Source organism: Rhagoletis zephyria, unplaced genomic scaffold (assembly GCF_001687245.7).
Source record: "Rhagoletis zephyria isolate East Lansing unplaced genomic scaffold, Rhagoletis_zephyria_1.1 Rzeph_scaffold_02820, whole genome shotgun sequence".
NCBI classification, from domain to species: domain Eukaryota; kingdom Metazoa; phylum Arthropoda; class Insecta; order Diptera; family Tephritidae; genus Rhagoletis; species Rhagoletis zephyria.
In genome coordinates, this window is record NW_016159904.1 from 30,935 (window position 1) to 50,145 (window position 19,211).

General features: G+C 38.3%; 2 protein-coding genes across 2 annotated transcripts; one reads left to right on the forward strand and one right to left on the reverse strand.

The window, feature by feature from the left end:
- Positions 1-6,439: 6,439 nt before the first annotated feature.
- LOC108367798 (uncharacterized) lies at positions 6,440-7,780 on the forward strand. The gene is made up of 4 exons (XM_017622495.1): positions 6,440-6,613; positions 6,675-6,740; positions 6,802-6,926; positions 7,670-7,780. Exons 1-4 carry the CDS (start codon positions 6,505-6,507, stop codon positions 7,778-7,780), a joined length of 411 nt encoding a protein of 136 aa, XP_017477984.1. The 5' UTR covers positions 6,440-6,504.
- Positions 7,781-16,750: 8,970 nt separating this feature from the next.
- Positions 16,751-17,353, reverse strand: LOC108367799 (uncharacterized). The gene has a single exon (XM_017622496.1). It carries the CDS (start codon positions 17,351-17,353, stop codon positions 16,751-16,753), a length of 603 nt encoding a protein of 200 aa, XP_017477985.1.
- Between the last annotated feature and the right edge of the window lie 1,858 nt (positions 17,354-19,211).

Sequence of the window (19,211 nt, forward strand, 5' to 3'; positions counted from 1 at the left end):
AAAAAATAAAATATTTAAAAAATAAATTTTGTTTTTTAAATGGAATATTTATCAGTAAATATTTTATATTTATTGGCTGACATTTACGACAATCGGCATTACACAACATACGAATTTAAAAACTATTACTAAGTTTTTGCGGCAGAATTGATGAATTCTTCATTTCGAATTCAAAAATGGTTCCGTTTATACATAATTCGCGAATACATGAAATGAAGTGTTTTGAAAAAGTGGCAGCGCACTAGCGAGAAACTAAACAGTATGGTTGTGATTTTTTAAGCATTTTTTTTTGAATGTTCTAAAGGCGTTGGTACCAGGAAATGGTCCATGTTATATTTAAATTGGTTTTAGTACATTGAATTTCTTTAATATTTCAACAAATCCACGTAACTTTTCTAGTGTTTTAAGTCATGCAGGGTGGGCAAAAACTCGGGAGTTCGAGCGAGAGAGTGAGCAAACTCCTACTCAATGCCTCGCAGACAACGAGGCGCTCGCAGCTCGTACTCGTAGCAGCAATGAGGCTAGGTACGAGAAGTTTGGCTCGCTCGCCAAACGAGCGAGCGCTGCTTGTTTGCTCGCGCTCCTATTAAATGAGCGAGGCTGTTGGGTGTTGCCTCGCTCGCAGTGCGAGGCGAGTAGCTGTCTGCATACTCACTCTGCTAGGAAAGACGAGTGAGCGACGAGCGAGCGCTCCGAGTGTACTATACAACACATGCATTTTTGTGCATAAAAATGTGGGAATGTATGTCAATAGATTATGTACGAAAGTATATTAATAATTGTATGTACATATGCATATATATATGTGAAGTATTATATTAGGGCAGCATTTAAAACAACAAATAAAATTGATTGCATACATAAGCATAGATTATGGAATGAATTATTTTTTAGTTATATTCATACATGTGTACACACATAACATGCATATTTATATATGTATGTATGCATTTATATATGTATGTACATATGCATGTATTTTGTCTTTACAAAGAAAAGTAAGTAACGAAGATATTATAATCGTTTGTGCCGCAGAAACAAAAAACAAGTAAGCACTTGCTAACACCCGCAAAATAGTTTTCTACTTGTAGCAGTTATGCTGTATACCTGAATGACATATAGTCCTTGGTGAAAAAATTTATTTGTGGCCTGTTGTTCAAGGACATGTGTACATATGTATGCATGTATATATGGATATGTAGACATGGGAAAATTTGCGTAAACAAAGAATAGAGACCGGTTCGCATACAACTTTGGCGTTGCGTTGGCGTCGAATTTCAAAGCAGCCGTCCACATATCCAAAATTTGGCAACGCTAAGGCCAACACAAAGCAGAAAGATCGCTGCGTCGGTCGCCAGCTGTTGCAAATAAATAAAATTAAATGAAATGTTTTTTCCTTTTAATCAAATGAAGGCAAGAAATATATTTTTCATGCTATTATTGATATGAAATATTAATTTATTTCTCGTTAATATGTTAATTTAGTGGCCAAAGTAGTCTCTGCCAAGCTTCATTGTAGAACGCATACTTTTAACGTGCGTTCTGTCAAACCAACGCCAACTACAAAGTCAACGCGAAAGTTCTATGTGGACCAGCCTTAATTATCAAATAGTAGTTTGTATTATCCTACATACATATATATGTATGGGGCTAAACCAGGAATATTCATTTGAAAATGCTGATGTCCTACTCATTTATGAAATGAAAGACAAAATAATGATTTTTATAAATATTATGTTCTCATTTATACATATGTAACATAGTTACTTAGTCAAATTACTTAGTAATTACTTGTATGTAAGAATACAACAAATAATTATTTATCAGAAGCATTGCCCCTTGCATATTGAAAAAAAGTAATAAAAGCTCTCAAAAAAGCAAAATCGCTACAGCGAAAAGTGTTTGAAAACCCGCATAAATTCAAATCCGCATAAAAAAGAACCGCATAAAAAGAGACCTAAGTGTATAAGTTGAAATTTTATAAGAAATTATTGAACATTAAAAACATTATACCTACATAGATATGTATGCACATATGTGCCTACCTAGTAGATAAAACTGGTCCAAATAGCACGAATCTATTCTTCTGTGCATGAGAAAATATACAAACATATGTGTATATACATATGTATGTATATACATATCTGCATGCGTGCATACAATCCTTTACTCGAAATTCTTAGTTGCTGCAATTTTTATCCCATACATTTTTGCCGACCAAACAACGCGTTTGCCTGTCTAATCTGCTTGCCTCATTTGCCTCGCTCGTTTACTCGCCTCGCTCGTCTGCTGCTGCAAATGAGTGCCTCGCTCGCAACGACGCCCTCGTGAGGGCAGAGCTAATGAGGCCCTCGTTTGCTTGCCGCTCTACTCTTGCGCTGCCCTCGTTTGCTTACTCGCTCGCTGGCTGCTCAGCGCGTGCGCTCGTACTTAACGAGTGCTCATTTGCAAACAGCCTCGCGTGTTGCTCGTGTGTTGCGCTAGCTCAGTGCAAACTAACGAGCGAGCGAGGGGCTAAAATGAGGCAAATCCGAACCCTGAAGTCATGGTTATGCCACTACATGCTTTTAATCTAAACACTTCATAACCTTAGTAAACAACTGTTTATTAAACGTGGCTTTTCCGCATGATTCAATAATACAAGGTTAGATAATTATTAACAGCCGCGGTTTGACATTCCCTTACAAAAGATTGCATTTACGAAGGACAGAGAAAGGGGAAGAATGCAATCCCTTGTTGCGGAAATGGAAGTAGAAAGGTACGCAAAGTAGGCACTTAGTAGAGAGATTCCTTTTATAACATTTAATGTATTTGCCGGACATCTGGCATTTTAAACGAAATATTAATATATCTATGTGAATTACGAAATTTATGTGCTATTTAGCTGTATTAAAACTGCAAAAGGACTCAAAATTAAAATAAAACTACTATCAGCCGCACTCAAAAACATTCATTAAATTATCTTTAATTATCCCTTTGTTAATTGCAATTAATCTGTTAAGTAACGTTTCCTCTCAGAGTCATTATTTAATGATTCATATGAAAATCAAAACTTGAAGGATCCCTTAAAAGATCCCCTTTAATTTTATGGCACCATCTACATTTAGTTGTCAATAAATTAAATTTGTGAAGTAATATTGTTTGATTTTTCTAAAAAAATAAACAAACAAGAAATAGAAAAACGCTGAGAAAGTTTTTATATCGCGGCGCCAAACCAAATTACGTAATACAATTATGGTAAGTATTAGTGAAATGTCTGGAGAATTTAAATATGTATTTCGGCAAATTAGTTTTTTCGAAAAAAATAAATACCCATCCAGGTATTTACCCGATTTCGCTGACTCGCCAGGAGTGAGTACTAGTCAAAAAATTTGCGATAGCAATTCCTTTGCCTAACAAATTTAACACGGCGACGTCATTGTCTCCAGTACATACATACATATGCATTAAGTATATGCATATACATACTTACATGCATATGTACAGTATCGGTCATATCTATAGCACGCCATTTCAAAGTGATATTGTGTGCCACTTATGTTTATTTATTTATTTTTAGGAATTTTCAATTAAAATATAGTTCTTTCTCTAACAAAACCCATATAAACCCAAGTTTAACAATTTGTAGAAAACTATATTTTAATTGAAAATTCTTAAAAATAAATAAATTAACATAAGTGGCACACAATATCACTTTGAAATGGCGTGCTATAGATATGACCGATACTGTATATGTGTACGTGTATACTTACGAACATATCGAGCCTTAACCGCCAAAATAACGTAAGCGACATTTTTTTCAAAATTTTCTTTTTGATGCAGAAATGCATCTAGATGCTCTGGGAATATTTCTGCATCAAAACGAAAATTTTGAAAAAAGTGTCGCTTACGTTATTTTGGCGGTTAGGGCTCGATATTGTACGTTTNATATCACTTTGAAATGGCGTGCTATAGATATGACCGATACTGTATATGTGTACGTGTATACTTACGAACATATCGAGCCTTAACCGCCAAAATAACGTAAGCGACATTTTTTTCAAAATTTTCTTTGTGATGCAGAAATGCATCTAGATGCTCTGGGAATATTTCTGCATCAAAACGAAAATTTTGAAAAAAGTGTCACTTACGATATTTTGGCGGTTAGGGCTCGATATTGTACGTTACTATTTGGTTCCGTTTATTACTTCAACAGTTCGATACAATACGAAAACAAAACGGCTGAGTTCACTTTGCGATAGTACACTACAGTAGTTTAGTAGTTACAGACGAAACATCAAACGAAATGAATCGTGCAGAGAAAAATATATGTATGTAAGTAGTACATGTTTTTTAACTGAATTGGATATGAAAATTGACAGAAAAAAATATTTTTGTACGTAATTGAAACGTTTGCATACATATAAAACGTACCCTATGGTTACGGTGACCATAAATATGGATTCAAAATGAAGGATAATTTTTCAAAAATATGCCTACATACATATATTTACGTAGTATAAAAATATCAAAAGAGTATTTATGATTCTAAATTCTTAACACATTTTAAACTTTAAAAATGAATCACGTTTTCTTCATCGATATTAATCTTTTTTACATGAATATTTATCAAATTATAGTAAAACATATTATAATTACAATAGCTTACACGAAAAGTGAAAATCTTTAAAAGATTATTTTATAGGCAAATTTTGAGTCGTTCAAAACGAAAACAATACCCTTCTTTTTTGTTTTATTTTGGTACTTTTCGCAGTTATTTGTCAAAAATCGACGACATGAATCGACGTAAACGACGAGTTACAAAGTGCCCTTTACAAAAATATATAATTTGTGCAGGTTGCGCTCCATAGCATCTACATTTCTAATCCGATTTTCATTATCTTTGGCTCAAAGTTTACTGTAATGATATATCTTCTTTATCGAATTTTTAAAATAATGAAAAAAATAATCAAATGAAAATGCGTATTTGATTGAAAATCTCACTTTTTTCGGCTTTGAAGACAAAATGCAAATGGTCGCCTGTAGCACTAATAATTTTCATTGAAGTCGCCACAAGTTATATATTTTGGGAAGAGGCACATCAATACCCTTCGAGCTGTAAGTCGCTTACGTTGATTTGGAGATTTTTGAAGAAAAGCTACGAAAAGTACCAAAAAACACTTTTTTGAAAAAATCCATCCATTGTCCGATAATTTTGAAATAACGAATAAAATGCGGGACAAATGCAGGACACTTGGAAAAAATCAGTACATTTTCAGGTTTTTCAGGTTTGAAAAACTACGCAGGACCGACCTTCGAAAAACAGTACGGTCCTGCAAAAAACAGAACGGATGGTCACCGTACCTATGGTACAATTGTCACAAACGAAAAGCAAACGTTTCTCGTTGGGGAAAATGACAGTGAATCTTAAAATTTTTTTCTGACTACATATTTACAAAACTGTACAAAACCACAAATGATATGATGATCGATAAGCAAATGGGAATTGTTTTGTACAGTTTATTTTCTACCCTGTTTTTGACGCAGAAATATTCCTAGGGCATGTAGATGTATTTCTGCATCAAAAAAAATTTGGAAAAAATGGCGCTTACGTTATTTTGGCGGTTAGGGCTCGATATTCTGGCAATAGTTACAGTTTTAATTTAGGAAGTTGTGAAAACAAGAAAACGAGCTTATAATTTCACTGCGTACGAAAAAGCTATTTTGGCACAGTTAGTTAAAAAACGGCCAATTGTGGAATCAAAACAAACCGATGGAAAGGCGGTTATAAAGAAGAAGGAAGCTTGGGAAGCTATTAAAATTGCATTTAATCCGCACTCAAATGTACACAAGGTATAGTTAACCACGGAATAAACGAATTGTTAACATAAGTTTTCCTATTGTTTTTAGCGTGAGGTAGCTACATTAAAGAGGGCCTGGGACAATTTAAAAGCCCTTGCACGTAAAGCTCCGAGCCATTGAAAGGGGAAATTTGTTACAAACTGGAGGAGGACCACAGGCTTCTGTATCTCTGGAAATAGGAGCTATAATAACCATGGTGGGAGACGTGCGCATCTTTGAGCCATAGTTATCATATGTATTTCCGTATACAGGGTATTCTAGACCAACCATCACAACCTTCTAAAATGGAGAAACATTTTTTTTTGTTAATGGAAACCCCAAAAATATGAACTACCAATTCGGGGATGCTCTATATTTTGGCCATATGAGTTACTTCCGGTTTCGACCGCTTTTATCACAGATTCGGACTCTGCGGACATAACTTTTATCGGAAATGTTTTTCTATAATGGACTTTCGGTTAAAATAATGGACTTGCGGTGTATTTAACCGGAAGTAACTCATACGGTCAAAATATAGAGCATCCTTGACTTGGTAGTTCATGTTTTTGGGTTTTCCATTAAAAAATTGGTTCTCCATTTTAGAAGGGGTGGTCTAGAACACCATGTATATATATAAATCTTTCTTATGCTTCTTTTACTTTTTTTTACCAGGCTGCACCGGTGATGATTTCCGAAATTGATAATCAATTTGATAGCGATGGTGTAATTTTGCATTCATTTAGAAAATCGCAAAGCCCAGAACATTCTACCACCGACTCAATTGCGGCTTTAGGTATTATTTTTTTGAAAATAAATGGTTGCAAAATAAGTTCTTATAGATATTTTTAGCGTAGACGAAAATGAAGCACCTGGAGAAATGCCAAATAGTGCATATGACGAAAATACAGAAAATGATAATGGTACTATTCTCCTACTTTACTATTTTAAAATTTTCTTATGGTGTAATCTAACTATTTTCAGAAGGAAACAAAAAAGACAAAGAGCAAGTGCGGAGACCAAGGGACTATATTCGTCGCGAGTCTGCTCTAAGGATTAAATACATGGAACGGAAGGAAAAATTAAAAATTCAAGTAGTGCAAACACAGGTACCTAGCTATATATTATTTTAAGAATAAAGATCCTGCATATATATGTATATATACACCCCGCTTCACTTGAATAGGTACACATTTTCTCCTAAAGATCTAAGCTTATCTGGACTTGTGGGCATCAGAGAAGCTTAGTTTTAATTTGATTTTAAAGAATAATTTCGAAGAAAAGTGGTGAAAATGAAGATAACGAAGCAAATTCGTAATTTTTTCAGCGTTCGTCCTATTCACAGGACCGAAACGTAATGGAAAATATTAGGAATTGGATGTTTCGTAGAGTATGCGTGTCAGATAATCCATGTGATGATTGGCAGTTGTTCTTTCTGGCGATTAAAGTAATAAGCAGCGAGATGTCCTTGATTTTTCAAAGCGTCTCTAGAATTGTCTTCCGGATAGGGGGTTTTTCCGTACATTGGAACTACGGATGTAGTAGCCAATACAAAAAGTCTTATATAGTAGAATTGAAATGAATGGTATGCTTTTGTTGGTTCAATGTAGTCATTTCCTTGTGTTAAAGCCACTGTGCCTATTCAAGTGAATCAAAATAATAAGCATAATTTTCATGTCGTTTAAAGTGATAAAGTAATAAAGGTGTTTTCTCCATTTCCACCACTTTTCTTCGAAAGTGATGATTCTTCAATCCGATGCCCACAAGTCCATATATAAGCTCAGATTTGAGGAAAAAAGTACTTATTCAAGTTAAGTGAGGTCTATACATGTATGTGTATATGTATTTACAGCTGGAAACTGAGAAAGCAAAAGAGAACTGCCTTGTTAGAAAAGGAGAGAAGCAAAATACTTCTAGAAAAAGCAAAAATAGAATTGGCCGAAATAAACCAAAAACATTCTGATTAAATATCCTATTAAAAATGCAAAAAATAAACAAAGTGTTAATGCGGTCAATCATGCGTTTAATTTATTGGAAAGCTTTAGGTAAAAAATCGGTCAACTAAGGATTGACGTGCAGTAAAGCCATTGCAATTGGGATTTTAACTAATTGGTAAGTTTCGAAGTTATCACTGTTCAATGGTGCCAAGTCTTCTTCCAGTATTGCTATGTTGTTGTTGTTGTTGTTGTAGCAGCTACAACAACCCCGCCCAGATAGGCAAATATCTCAGTCGTTGTCGTCAATTTCCACTAACAGCAGCCCCAAGAAGCGTGCAGCCTCTATGGGGTCGGTCCAAAGGGACGACGCCGTTAGGGTTGTGGGGTTTTCCGGGCATGCGAAGAGAGGTTTCGAGTCGTGAGGGGTTTCTCCGCAAGCCGGACATTCGTTCGGCACATCCGCATTTAACCTACTCAGGTAGGAATTTAGCCTGCTGCAGTAGCCAGAGCGAAGTTGGGTTATTGGTGTCCTGGTCTCCCGAGGCAGATGGAGCTCCGTCGCGTCAATATCCGGTGTTGTGCCTAGAACGGCATTCACAGGTCTTGAGTCTACATAACTCGAGACTGCGTCCCTGTGAATGCCGTTCAGGGCCTGTCTGTGAGCTGACGGGTCCAGAGGTTGCTTAATGAACCTGAAATGAGGCCTCTATATCTTCTAGTAGCGTGGAATGGCTGACAGTGTCAAAAGCCTTTGACAGGTCCAACGCTACTAGAATCGTTCTCTCACAGGGACGTTTACGGTTAAGGCCACGAGTTATCTGAGTGTTTATGGCGTTAAGTGCGGTTGTTGTACTGTGCACTTTACGGAAACCATGCTGATGCTTCGCAGTAGCAAGGCCTCTAGTGTCTTCGCTACCGGGGAAAGGAGTGTTATCGGACGATAAGAATCTCCTATGTTGGCGGGTTTCCCCGGTTTGAGCAGTGGGACCACTCTCCCCACCTTCCAGATGTCTGGGATGATGAGAGTGGCCATGGAAAAATTGAGGACCTCCGTTAGGTACGCTACCCCCGCAGGACCCAAATTTTTCAGCATCAGCATGCATATTCCGTCGGGACCCATGGCTTTGGAGGCTTTCGCCTTCCCGATGGCCACCTGAACTTCACCGCAAGTGAAACAAGGGGGGCACAGGTTGTTGGCAGTTTGTGCAGCCTTCTGGTCACTCGACGCTTGGCTTTGTCCACCGGAGGATGCAGTATGAATTGCCGGCTCAAATAGCTCGCGCATCGCTCCGGGTCCGACGAAGCATGGTCGCCGAAAGAAATTTCGACTCTGGACCTCACGGTTGACCAAAGCTTACTCACACCAGAGGTGAAGTTGCAGGTCTTCAGATGCTCTTCCCACTTCTTCCGCGTATGTACGTTTACTAGTTGCCGAATCTCCGCGTTGAGATCCCTGATACGGGGATCTCCGGGATCGGCCTGACCAAGGCTGTCACGCTCATCGGCTAGAACAGCCGCTTCAGCAGGGAAATTTGGGCGTGGGTCGGTGATGCATCCTGCCGGTACGAAGCGGGCTGCAGCAGCGGTGACAGCCCTGCGGATTTTACGTTCACCAAGGTGGACGTCGGTTGGTGGTGGGAGGGCAGCGAAGGTGTTTTCAGTAAATTCCGCGAAGCCTTTCCAATCAGCTTTTGAAAAGTTGATATATGTTCGGTGCTCCGCGGAAGCAAAGTCGGTAGGTTTATCGATCGAGATGACTATGGGCAGGTGGTCTGATGCCAAAGTCAGCATAGGTCGCCATGATATGCTGTTTATCAGACCAGCGCTGGCTATTGTTATGTCTGGCGAGGTGCAGCAGCTACCCATAATCCTGGTGGGTGCGTCGTCGTTCATTGCGCAGAATGTCGAATCGTCTATCTGCTCAGCCAAGTCAGTTCCCCTACGATCGTTTGACAGGCTTGAGTGCCAAAGGTCGTGGTGCGCATTAAAGTCGCCTACTACCATACGGTTTTCACCTCTGAGGAGCGTGCCTATATCAGGGTGATATCCTACCGGGCAGCAGGTGACAGGGGGTATATAAACGTTAAATATTTCCAGCTCAACATCACCTGACCGGATAGCAATGCCCTGACATTCTAGGGTGGTATCCCTGCGGTCGATGTGTGGTGCGTAAGGAACGCTAAGCCTCCACCATTATCCCGCTCGCGATCCCGACGGTGCACGCTGTACCCGGCACAATTCAACAGTGTTGAATTGCTGTGCAACTTCGTCTCTTGGACCGCAGCTATCAATATGCCGTGCCTTCCCATGAAGACGGTTATCTCCTCGATCTTGCTCTGAAGTCCGTTACAGTTAAATTGAAGGAGCTCCATGTGGTTCGTGAGACGTGTGGTGATGCGGGGTGTGAGGGATGTGTGTGGTCGTGCCGCAGTTGGCTGTGTGCGCTGCTGAGGTGGTTGCCGCCCTGTGGTGGTGGCGGGAGGCGTCGCAGTTGAGGTCTGCGACCGAGCAGCGCAGCACGGGCCCTCGAAATTCCTCGTCCAATCTCGCGTGGTGCGCAGACCTGAGCATGCCCTAAAGTGGCACCAGCCAAGGCAGGTGTTGCACTTGACTGATGTCACATTACGGAATATCCTGGTCTGACATACCGTGCGGATTGTAGGAGGAACCAAGAGTTGTTGGCGGCGGCGTGTGGGTGGTGGTGTGGTTGTGTGTGTTCTGTGGTCTGTAGCCGTTGTGGTGTGGTCTATTGTGTTATGTTGTTGTGCTGTGGTGTTTGTGTGGGACTGCTCAGGTGGACTGGGGTTAGCCGTGGAGGCTGCTCTGTTAGAGCAACAGGGGGCCACAAAGGACGTGGTCCACTGGCGATGTGTCCGTAGTCCTGAGCAGACTCTGAGGTGACTCCACCCCTCGCAAGCATTGCACTTGACAGAGGTGGAGTTGTGGTGTAGTCGTCTCTGGCATATACGGCGGGTGTAGGTTTCTGGCCCTGGGTTTGACTCGATGCCAGCCCTGAGTAGGAGAAAACGTAGCGAATGTAGCCCTATGGACGAACAACTTCTGAGATACTTCGCCAACCTAAACGGGGTTAGATCGCCGAAACAACAGCCCTTGGTCGGGTAAAATCCGAGTCATTCCGGTACGTAGAACCGGCTGTCGTGGGAATATTACGCAGTGCTGCACAAGCACATATTACAGCCACTACTGTGTTCACTTTGATATTCACTCCGACTTGAAGACAGGGAAATCTTCTTTTCCATACTCCGAAGCATCTTTCTACAGTATTTCTTGTTTTAATCTGGCTTTTATTATAATTTTTCTGTGGAGTTGAATTCGGTGTTAAAAATGGCGTTAACAGAACATTGCTAACAGCATAGCCACTGTCTCCTAATAATATTCCTTTTAACTCTCCATTAATAAGTCTTTGTTTAACCGAACTGCTATTGTAGATAAAGCTGTCGTGAGTACAACCGGGCCGTCGGGCGACTATATCAAAAAACTTCAGGTTTGGCCCGGCGACGGTCTGGACATTGAGAGAAAACCATCCTTTCCTATTTCTATAAACTTCGGAAGATATTCGTCCAGGGCTTCTTATTTTAATATGTGTGCATCAATGCACCCAATTACTCCAGGAAAATTAGCCAATTCATAAAATTTTTGTCTGCAAAAATAGAAAAATCAAAACCGTAAATGTGTATTAGCGAGGTTATGAAAGGTAAGCATGACCCTACTTCACACTATTAATATCTTCGGAAGTAAATGGGAATTTTACAAATCCTTCATTTTCCTTGAAATCGATGCAGAGACTTGACAAATTATTCTTGAAACTGATTGTTGGCATATGTTAATCACATCTCTATCAAATTTCTGAAAAAAAGGAATATCATAGCTTTGAACCCACTCTACACATTGATATAGAACCTGATTCACTTTTTATATTTGAGTACTCAGTCTCGCTTGAATTCAGGCTATATCACTGCTTAATCACGCCAATACCAAGAATGATGGAATAAAGAGATTGCGCTATGCGCAGGTCCGTTACTTTTGCTTTACGATATTGACAATCAGCTGTTCGTGTGATGACGTCACACTATCAAAATTTTGTGAAAAATGTATGGCGATCGGTGCATATGCGGTAATAATTTTATTAATATAATTATATTAGTGAGTTTTACCAAAAAAAATCATACAAATGAATTGTGCGGTGTCTGGTTGTACTAGTGTAGTTTATTAACCTTTCCTACGGATCCAAATTTGGAAAAGGTTTCAATTTTAAAAACTGCTACGTTTGTATGGGACACTTTGTTGCTGGAGAATATGAGAATATTCTGCAGTTTGAAATGGGTATTTATAATCTTTCTTGTACTGATATGCCTTCATTCAACCAGCATGAAAATACAGTGGAGCGATTCGTTAACAATTCCTAAAACAAGTAAAATTCTTCTTAGCATTTATTTAACCACATTATGTTTGAGTACTCGATGTATAATACGTACCTTAACGTCCTCATTCTCCGGGTCCTACCTCGTAGAATCAGTTAATACCTATGTCTTCCTTTCGGCAGCCGAGTGAGGTGTATTGCTGGGTTATCTATTGCAAGCTCCTAATTTGTACATACGTTTTAATAATACCATAAAGCAGGCATAATACACATGCACGCATAGCTTCGCGAGTGTTCGCCAGCTAAAATACACAGTACGCTGCCTGAATTNACCTTAACGTCCTCATTCTCCGGGTCCTACCTCGTAGAATCAGTTAATACCTATGTCTTCCTTTCGGCAGCCGAGTGAGGTGTATTGCTGGGTTATCTATTGCAAGCTCCTAATTTGTACATACGTTTTGATAATACCCTAAAGCAGGCATAATACACATGCACGCATAGCTTCGCGAGTGTTCGCCAGCTAACATACACAGTACGCTGCCTGAATGGCTACCTTGAAGTACGCTACAACTGCACGAATATTCCCCCACTTTGAATAATCCGTCATCTTCCAAGCACATGTTTGAGTTGCCAGGCTTCGATCACTTGCAGAAATAGACACACAGTTCCATTCATACACCATTCCATCCAAATTCCAGCTCCAAATATATTGTCCACTGAATGCAAGTTCCATTTTACTGAACTGCCGACTGCCTGCAATAAAATAATATTAAAAAAAATGTTTCAAAATGAATAAAGAATATATTTACCTTCTTCTTGATTCAGTAGATTGCTCCCAAATTCTTTGAATTTATTTATTCAACTAAATTGTTTGCAATATTTACATTTCTGTGTAGAAATTTTATGCAATTTGACAGCCCGCCAACAACAACTATGATATTGTGACCTAGATGCACAGAACGAAAATTGTTTGCACCCCTATCGGCGCAATCTTTGTATTCTATCATTCTTGGATTTTGCCTTGCCAAAAGGTCGGCGATATTCTTTCAAAAACGCTAAGTACGACAAGCTTAAAACAGCTATATCTGAAATAATCTGGCCTGAGTACGATGGGGATGTAGAAAACAGTGCCTTACACTTTAGTAAAATCTTGAATAATATATCCAGTAAACTCATTCCTCTTGTTAAAGAAAATACGGGACCTCGTAACTCGTTGTGGTTTAACTCGGAGCTAAATCAAAAAACTAAATCATTTAAACTTTATAAAAAATCAGGCCTGTCTTCACACTTTAGTAAAATCTTGAATAATATATCCAGTAAACTCATTCCTCTTGTTAAAGAAAATACGGGACCTCGTAACTCGTTGTGGTTTAACTCGGAGCTAAATCAAAAAACTAAATCATTTAAACTTTATAAAAAATCAGGCCTGTCTTCACACTTTAGTAAAATCTTGAATAATATATCCAGTAAACTCATTCCTCTTGTTAAAGAAAATACGGGACCTCGTAACTCGTTGTGGTTTAACTCGGAGCTAAATCAAAAAACTAAATCATTTAAACTTTATAAAAAATCAGGCCTGTCTTCTCACTACGTCACGTACTCCTTCCTTCGTCATAAATACAATGTCTTAAACAGAAAATGTTACAGGAGTTACATTAATAAAATTCGCATTAACATCGTTTCTAATCCCAAGTAATTTTATCATTTTGTTAACTCAAAACGTAAAATAAATGGGTTTCCCTCAACACTGAAATTAGATGATGGTATTTCTAGTGATGATGATATGATTGCTGATATGTTTGCAAATTATTTTGAACCGAACTATTCTGTCGAGCCAAATGAAGAAACTTCTAGCTACCCTTTTCCACAGTTTGACCACATCCGTATTCCTTCAATCTCTGCTGACAATGTTCTCCTTCATTTGAATAGTTTAAAAAATTCTTTTCTAAGCGGTCCGGATGGTATTCCCTTCTGTGTCCTAATAAGTTGTGCAGATTATCTATATAAGCCATTAACAAACATCTTCAATGCTTCTCTAAAACAAGGAGTTTTCCCCTCTTTGTGGAAGGAGTCGTATATCCTGCCGCTGTATAAAAATGGAAGCAGGTCGAATATTGCGAATTATAGGGGAATCGCTAAGCTGGGTGCCATTCCTAAAGTATTTGAAGAGATCGTTACGGAAGAACTATCTCATTCCATAACGCCTGTTATCGATGTATCACAACACGGCTTTTGTAAAGGCAAATCAACTGTATCAAACCTTCTTGAATTCACTACAAATGTAAACAATGGTTTCAAAAGTAACTATCAAACTGGCGTCATTTACACTGATTTCAGCAAGGCATTTGATAAAGTATGGCTTTCTTCTTATTTCATTGACAGGAAATAGAGGGTTATCTTTAAAAAATGTTCATCTCGGTTAATTCATGTGATGTAAAGTGTACCTCAAGGTAGCCCCCCTTGTTTCTTTTATTCATCAACGATCTTCCAAATATTTTGAAGTATTCGAATTGCTTAATGTACGCACACGACGTTAAGTTATTTAAGTTCATTGGTTCTCAAGGAGACAGGGAACAATTACAGGGGACCTTAGAAATGTGTTTAAATGGTGTGAAGTAAATTCTATGTCACTTAACTTGAAAAAGTGGAAATTTATGTGTTGCTCTAGAAGACCCTTTCAATCATATAGCTACCGCATTTATGAACATAGGGTTGATCAGGTAACTAATTTCATCGATCTAGGTGTGACCATAGACCCTAAGCTTGAATTCAAGTCCCATGTAAACTCTTGTGTTAATAGAGCCAAGGGCGCCTTGGCTTTCATCAAACGTTGGGCTAAAGATTTCAGAGATCCTTATGTCACGAAAGTTCTCTTCACCTCCCTAGTCATGCCGATCTTAGAATACGGGTCCCTCGTATGGAACCCTAGATATCAAACGCATTCTGACAGGCTCGAGTCGGTACAGAAACAATTCTCATTATTCGCATTAAACAATTTGCCTTGGGATTCGATATTAAATCTCCCACCGCACATAGGGACGAATCGCCAGTTTAGCACGACAAACATGTTTACTCCATATGTATTTGACAGATTTCAATGAAATTTGCTGTTAGGAGATTTTCGTGGTAACTGATTCCGAATATTAAATCAAATTTCCAAAATTCAAAATGGCGGATCTAATATGGCGGACGATTAAAAAAAATTGCTATTGTTAAACTTGGTATCCAGAGACTTTCGTCGTCACTGATTTAAAAATTGGTATTCAATTTTCAAAAGTCAAAATGGCGGATCCAATATGGCGGACGATTTGTTCAAAAATGGATAAATTGTTATAAAGCTTGGTATTTACTTACTGTATTTGACAGATTTCAATGAAATTTGGTAATTAGGGATTTTCGTCGTCACTGAATTCGAATATTAAATAAAAATCTCTGGATACAAGGTTTCATAACAATCTATACAAGGTTTCATAACAATCTATACGTTTTTGTGGAAATCGTCCGCCATATTGGATTCGCCATTTTGATTTTTGAAAATTTAATATCAATTTTGAAACCAGTGATGACGAAAATCGCTGGATACCAAGCTTCATAACAATCTATACATTTTTTAAGATATCTTTCGCCATTTTGAATTTCGAAAATTGAATATCAATTTCGAAATCAGTGACGACGAAACCCCCTGGATACTAAATTTCACGGAAATCTGTCAAATACAAATGGAGTAAACATTGTTATCGTCCTATATTCTCGATTCGTCCCAATAAACGACTTAAGACAAGTAATTTTTAGCAAAAAAAAACCGACTTCAACTCTCATATAAAAAAATATATATATATATATTTCGTGAACCACTGATCGGATCTTAACCAGATGGGACCACCTCTGAGACACTACCTTTCCGATGCAAAAAGAATTATCGAAATCGGTTGACGTGGTCCAAAGTTATGCGGTAACATTGCCTGATGGGCGAATATCTCATTCAGTTTCTTACTATATGTCGATATTATATTCAGGTTTATATTAAAATCTCCTATAATAATGGTATTTACCATGTTATCGCATATTTCCGACAAAATGGTCTCCATATACGCTAGAAAATCAGCATCACTTGAACTAGGTGAGTGATAGACCACCCCGATTTTCCATTTGGTTTCGAGATTTTTCAGTTGGATAACTACACACCAAACAGTTTTACCGATAGATTTGTTTAGTATTATTTTAAAATCTAGTGCGTTACGCAATATTATGATTACCCCTCCTGTATGTCTACTGTACGAGTCACATCTTACAACTTGATATGTTGGAAACTGTATTTCATAGTCATATATTTCCTCTGTTGTACAAGTTTCGGAACATATAACTATATCCGGATCAACAATTTCAATTAGCCTTTCAAGTTCTATTTTATTAGCTATTATACTACTTATGTTAAGATAAACGCATTTCAAGTTACTGCTATGCTTTTCATGTACTGGCTGAACCGTCAACTCCATGCCACGGTTCCTATTAACTGCCTGTAATTGTTAATAGCTGGCTCTATTTCTCTTATGCTCTAGTTTCTTCATGTATACAGGACACTGTCGGTTAGTTGTCAAGTGGTTCACGTCGAGCCCTAGATTAAATTTTTTGTTTGCACGAATGCAATTGATACACTGTTTATTTGCTCCTTTGTGCACTCCATTGTTTTATGATTACCCAAGCACTTCAGGCAGACCTCTTCATCCTTGCACTTCGTAGCTATATGATTGAAGCCCTTACATTTGTAGCAAACTGACACAACCATACCATCTTGGACTCTACATTTCTCCCACCCAATATTTATTTTTTCGCTTTTGAGCACTGCCGAGAAGGTATCAACGTCCGTTTCAATGAGAAAATTATAGTATTTAGACCTATATTTCTTGACTTGAATGTATTTAATAATTTTAAAGTCAGCACTTTGTAAACATTCATTTTGTTTTTTTATCATTTCTACCAGTTGCTCGCTTTCATATTTAAAGCTTACTCCAAACGCCATAAACTTGGGTTTAGCCGTATTCGGCACTCTAATTTCATAGCGGTCACTCATTTTATTTGCAATTGCGGTCTTTATTTTATCGCGCTCAGATTCGTTTTCGCTTTGAATAACGATTGTACCACTTTTCCTACCCTGCACATTGCTTATTTTTAGATCCGATGGATCAACGTTCTTATTCAGGTCCTCTTTTGTTTTCATCGCGTCTTGCTTCTCTTTCGGTTTTATGATCAGAGGTTTCTCTTTATTTATTTTCGGCTCTTTGTGATTCACTATTCCGCTTTTTAAACGCTCAGCATATGAGGCCTTGCTATGATGACTTGATTTTAGCTCTTTACTTACTGACTTTTTATTTCTTCACATATTTTACTACTTTCACTCTCATTTCGCATAGACCTTGGCTATGCTTTTTCACATCTTTAGCTACAGCTTTCATCTTATTGGCCTCATCTATGCTCGTTTCGCATGTTTTTTGAACTCTTTGCATAGCATCTATACGCTCACCGAATTTCCTCTCTATAGCTTCTAAAAGGAGCTTTAGCTCTTTAACCTGCCTTTTTTTTTGCGACCCTTGAAAGTCGTCTTTACACTCTTTTATGCTTTTACTATTATTCTCTATAGAGATATAGAGATATTCATATTTCGCAACACCTCATCAATATTATGCATATATGTGAGACAACCATCACACATAAAGCGCGCATAGGCATTGTCCGCAAGGACTTTTTTGCTGAACTCATCGAGATCAGAGCACTTCTTTGCCCTGTGAAATACTTTGCCGCATATACATTCACAGCGGATTCCACTCTCACCGCGTATTAGGCCTTTGCACTTATGGCAGTCCCCATTTTCTTGGCTGACACTTCACTGCACTTCTGAGTGTTTTTTATTTATTTGCCGCTGCTGCGCGCTTTTTCGCCTATCACTATTCTCTTCACTTTCACCGTTTTCTTCCTAGTCAAAGTATACTTTAATTTAATTTGATTTGCTTAAACTAGTGTCACTATCACTTTGCTATTTAGCAAAATTCACTTTCCGATTAAATATATGAATCGCTATTTGCATTTGAAATCGCGTTAAGCTAATAAAAACCGCTGAATTTAAAAAACTTCGCGGAGCTAACTATAACACGACCTTTCACACCCACAACACCCACCTCTTTTGCTTGTTTATATAAAGCAGTGGATAAAAATATACGTATGTGCGAAAGGCAAATTTATCTGTTTAAAGGTACAACACTAATATTTCCTGCAAACACACATCGATTTACATCTTTTATCTTGCCTCCGACACAGAAATGTTTTCGTACAAAATTACGCAAAAAAGCTTAACTCGTTCGTTTTTAGGCATGCCATTGTTACGAATTTCGAAAGTTCGAAAATACGATTCGGATTGCAGCATACTATTTTTTACGATTCGCAGCAAATTCCGAATACGAAAGAGGTGCGGAATAGGGGTGAATGTTTGTTAAAATCTTGGCATAAACACCGTAAAGCATCATGTATTTCCAAGTTTAATTTACAAATGCTCAACACAACCGTGGCGCAGTCGGGAAAGTGTGCGAGTCAACCACGTTTACCTCATAAACTGAACAGAAATACAGTTCACCAGCTGAACGAATAAGGTGCAATGTAAGGGTTTACTTGTTGTAACTTGTTGTGCAACGAAAAGCATCATGAATTTCAAAATTCGTTCTACAAATAGTTAGCTTAATGGGCTTGTAATGTCTAGAAGGTCTAGAAGGAATAAAAAACGTGACCAGGTTCAGTAGAATGGGATTATTGACCAACCCGTTCAAGATCTTAATCATGAACAAGACCCCGAGCATCCTTCTACGGCTGTGAAGCGTTGGCAAATTTATGAGTTTGAAGCGGCTTTTGTACGGTGCACATAGGGACGAATCGACAATTTAGGACGACAAAAATAGAAAAACCAAAGTCTTTAAATCTTATCACACATACCTTTGTCATACTCTTACAAAGCAGTCCACAATGTAACACACAAATTTTGACTTTTACCGCAACGCGGTAGCTTTAGCAGAAGCGCAAAGTTGGGTTTT

Bases quoted from the DNA above. Each gene is read 5' to 3' on its own strand.
- LOC108367798 (XM_017622495.1), top strand. From the start codon at position 6,505: ATGATTTCCGAAATTGATAATCAATTTGATAGCGATGGTGTAATTTTG. The intron at 6,741-6,801 runs GTACTATTCTCC...AACTATTTTCAG, and splicing joins AAATACAGAAAATGATAATG to AAGGAAACAAAAAAGACAAA. The intron at 6,927-7,669 runs GTACCTAGCTAT...ATGTATTTACAG, and splicing joins TTCAAGTAGTGCAAACACAG to CTGGAAACTGAGAAAGCAAA.
- LOC108367799 (XM_017622496.1), bottom strand. From the start codon at position 17,353: ATGAAAACAAAAGAGGACCTGAATAAGAACGTTGATCCATCGGATCTA.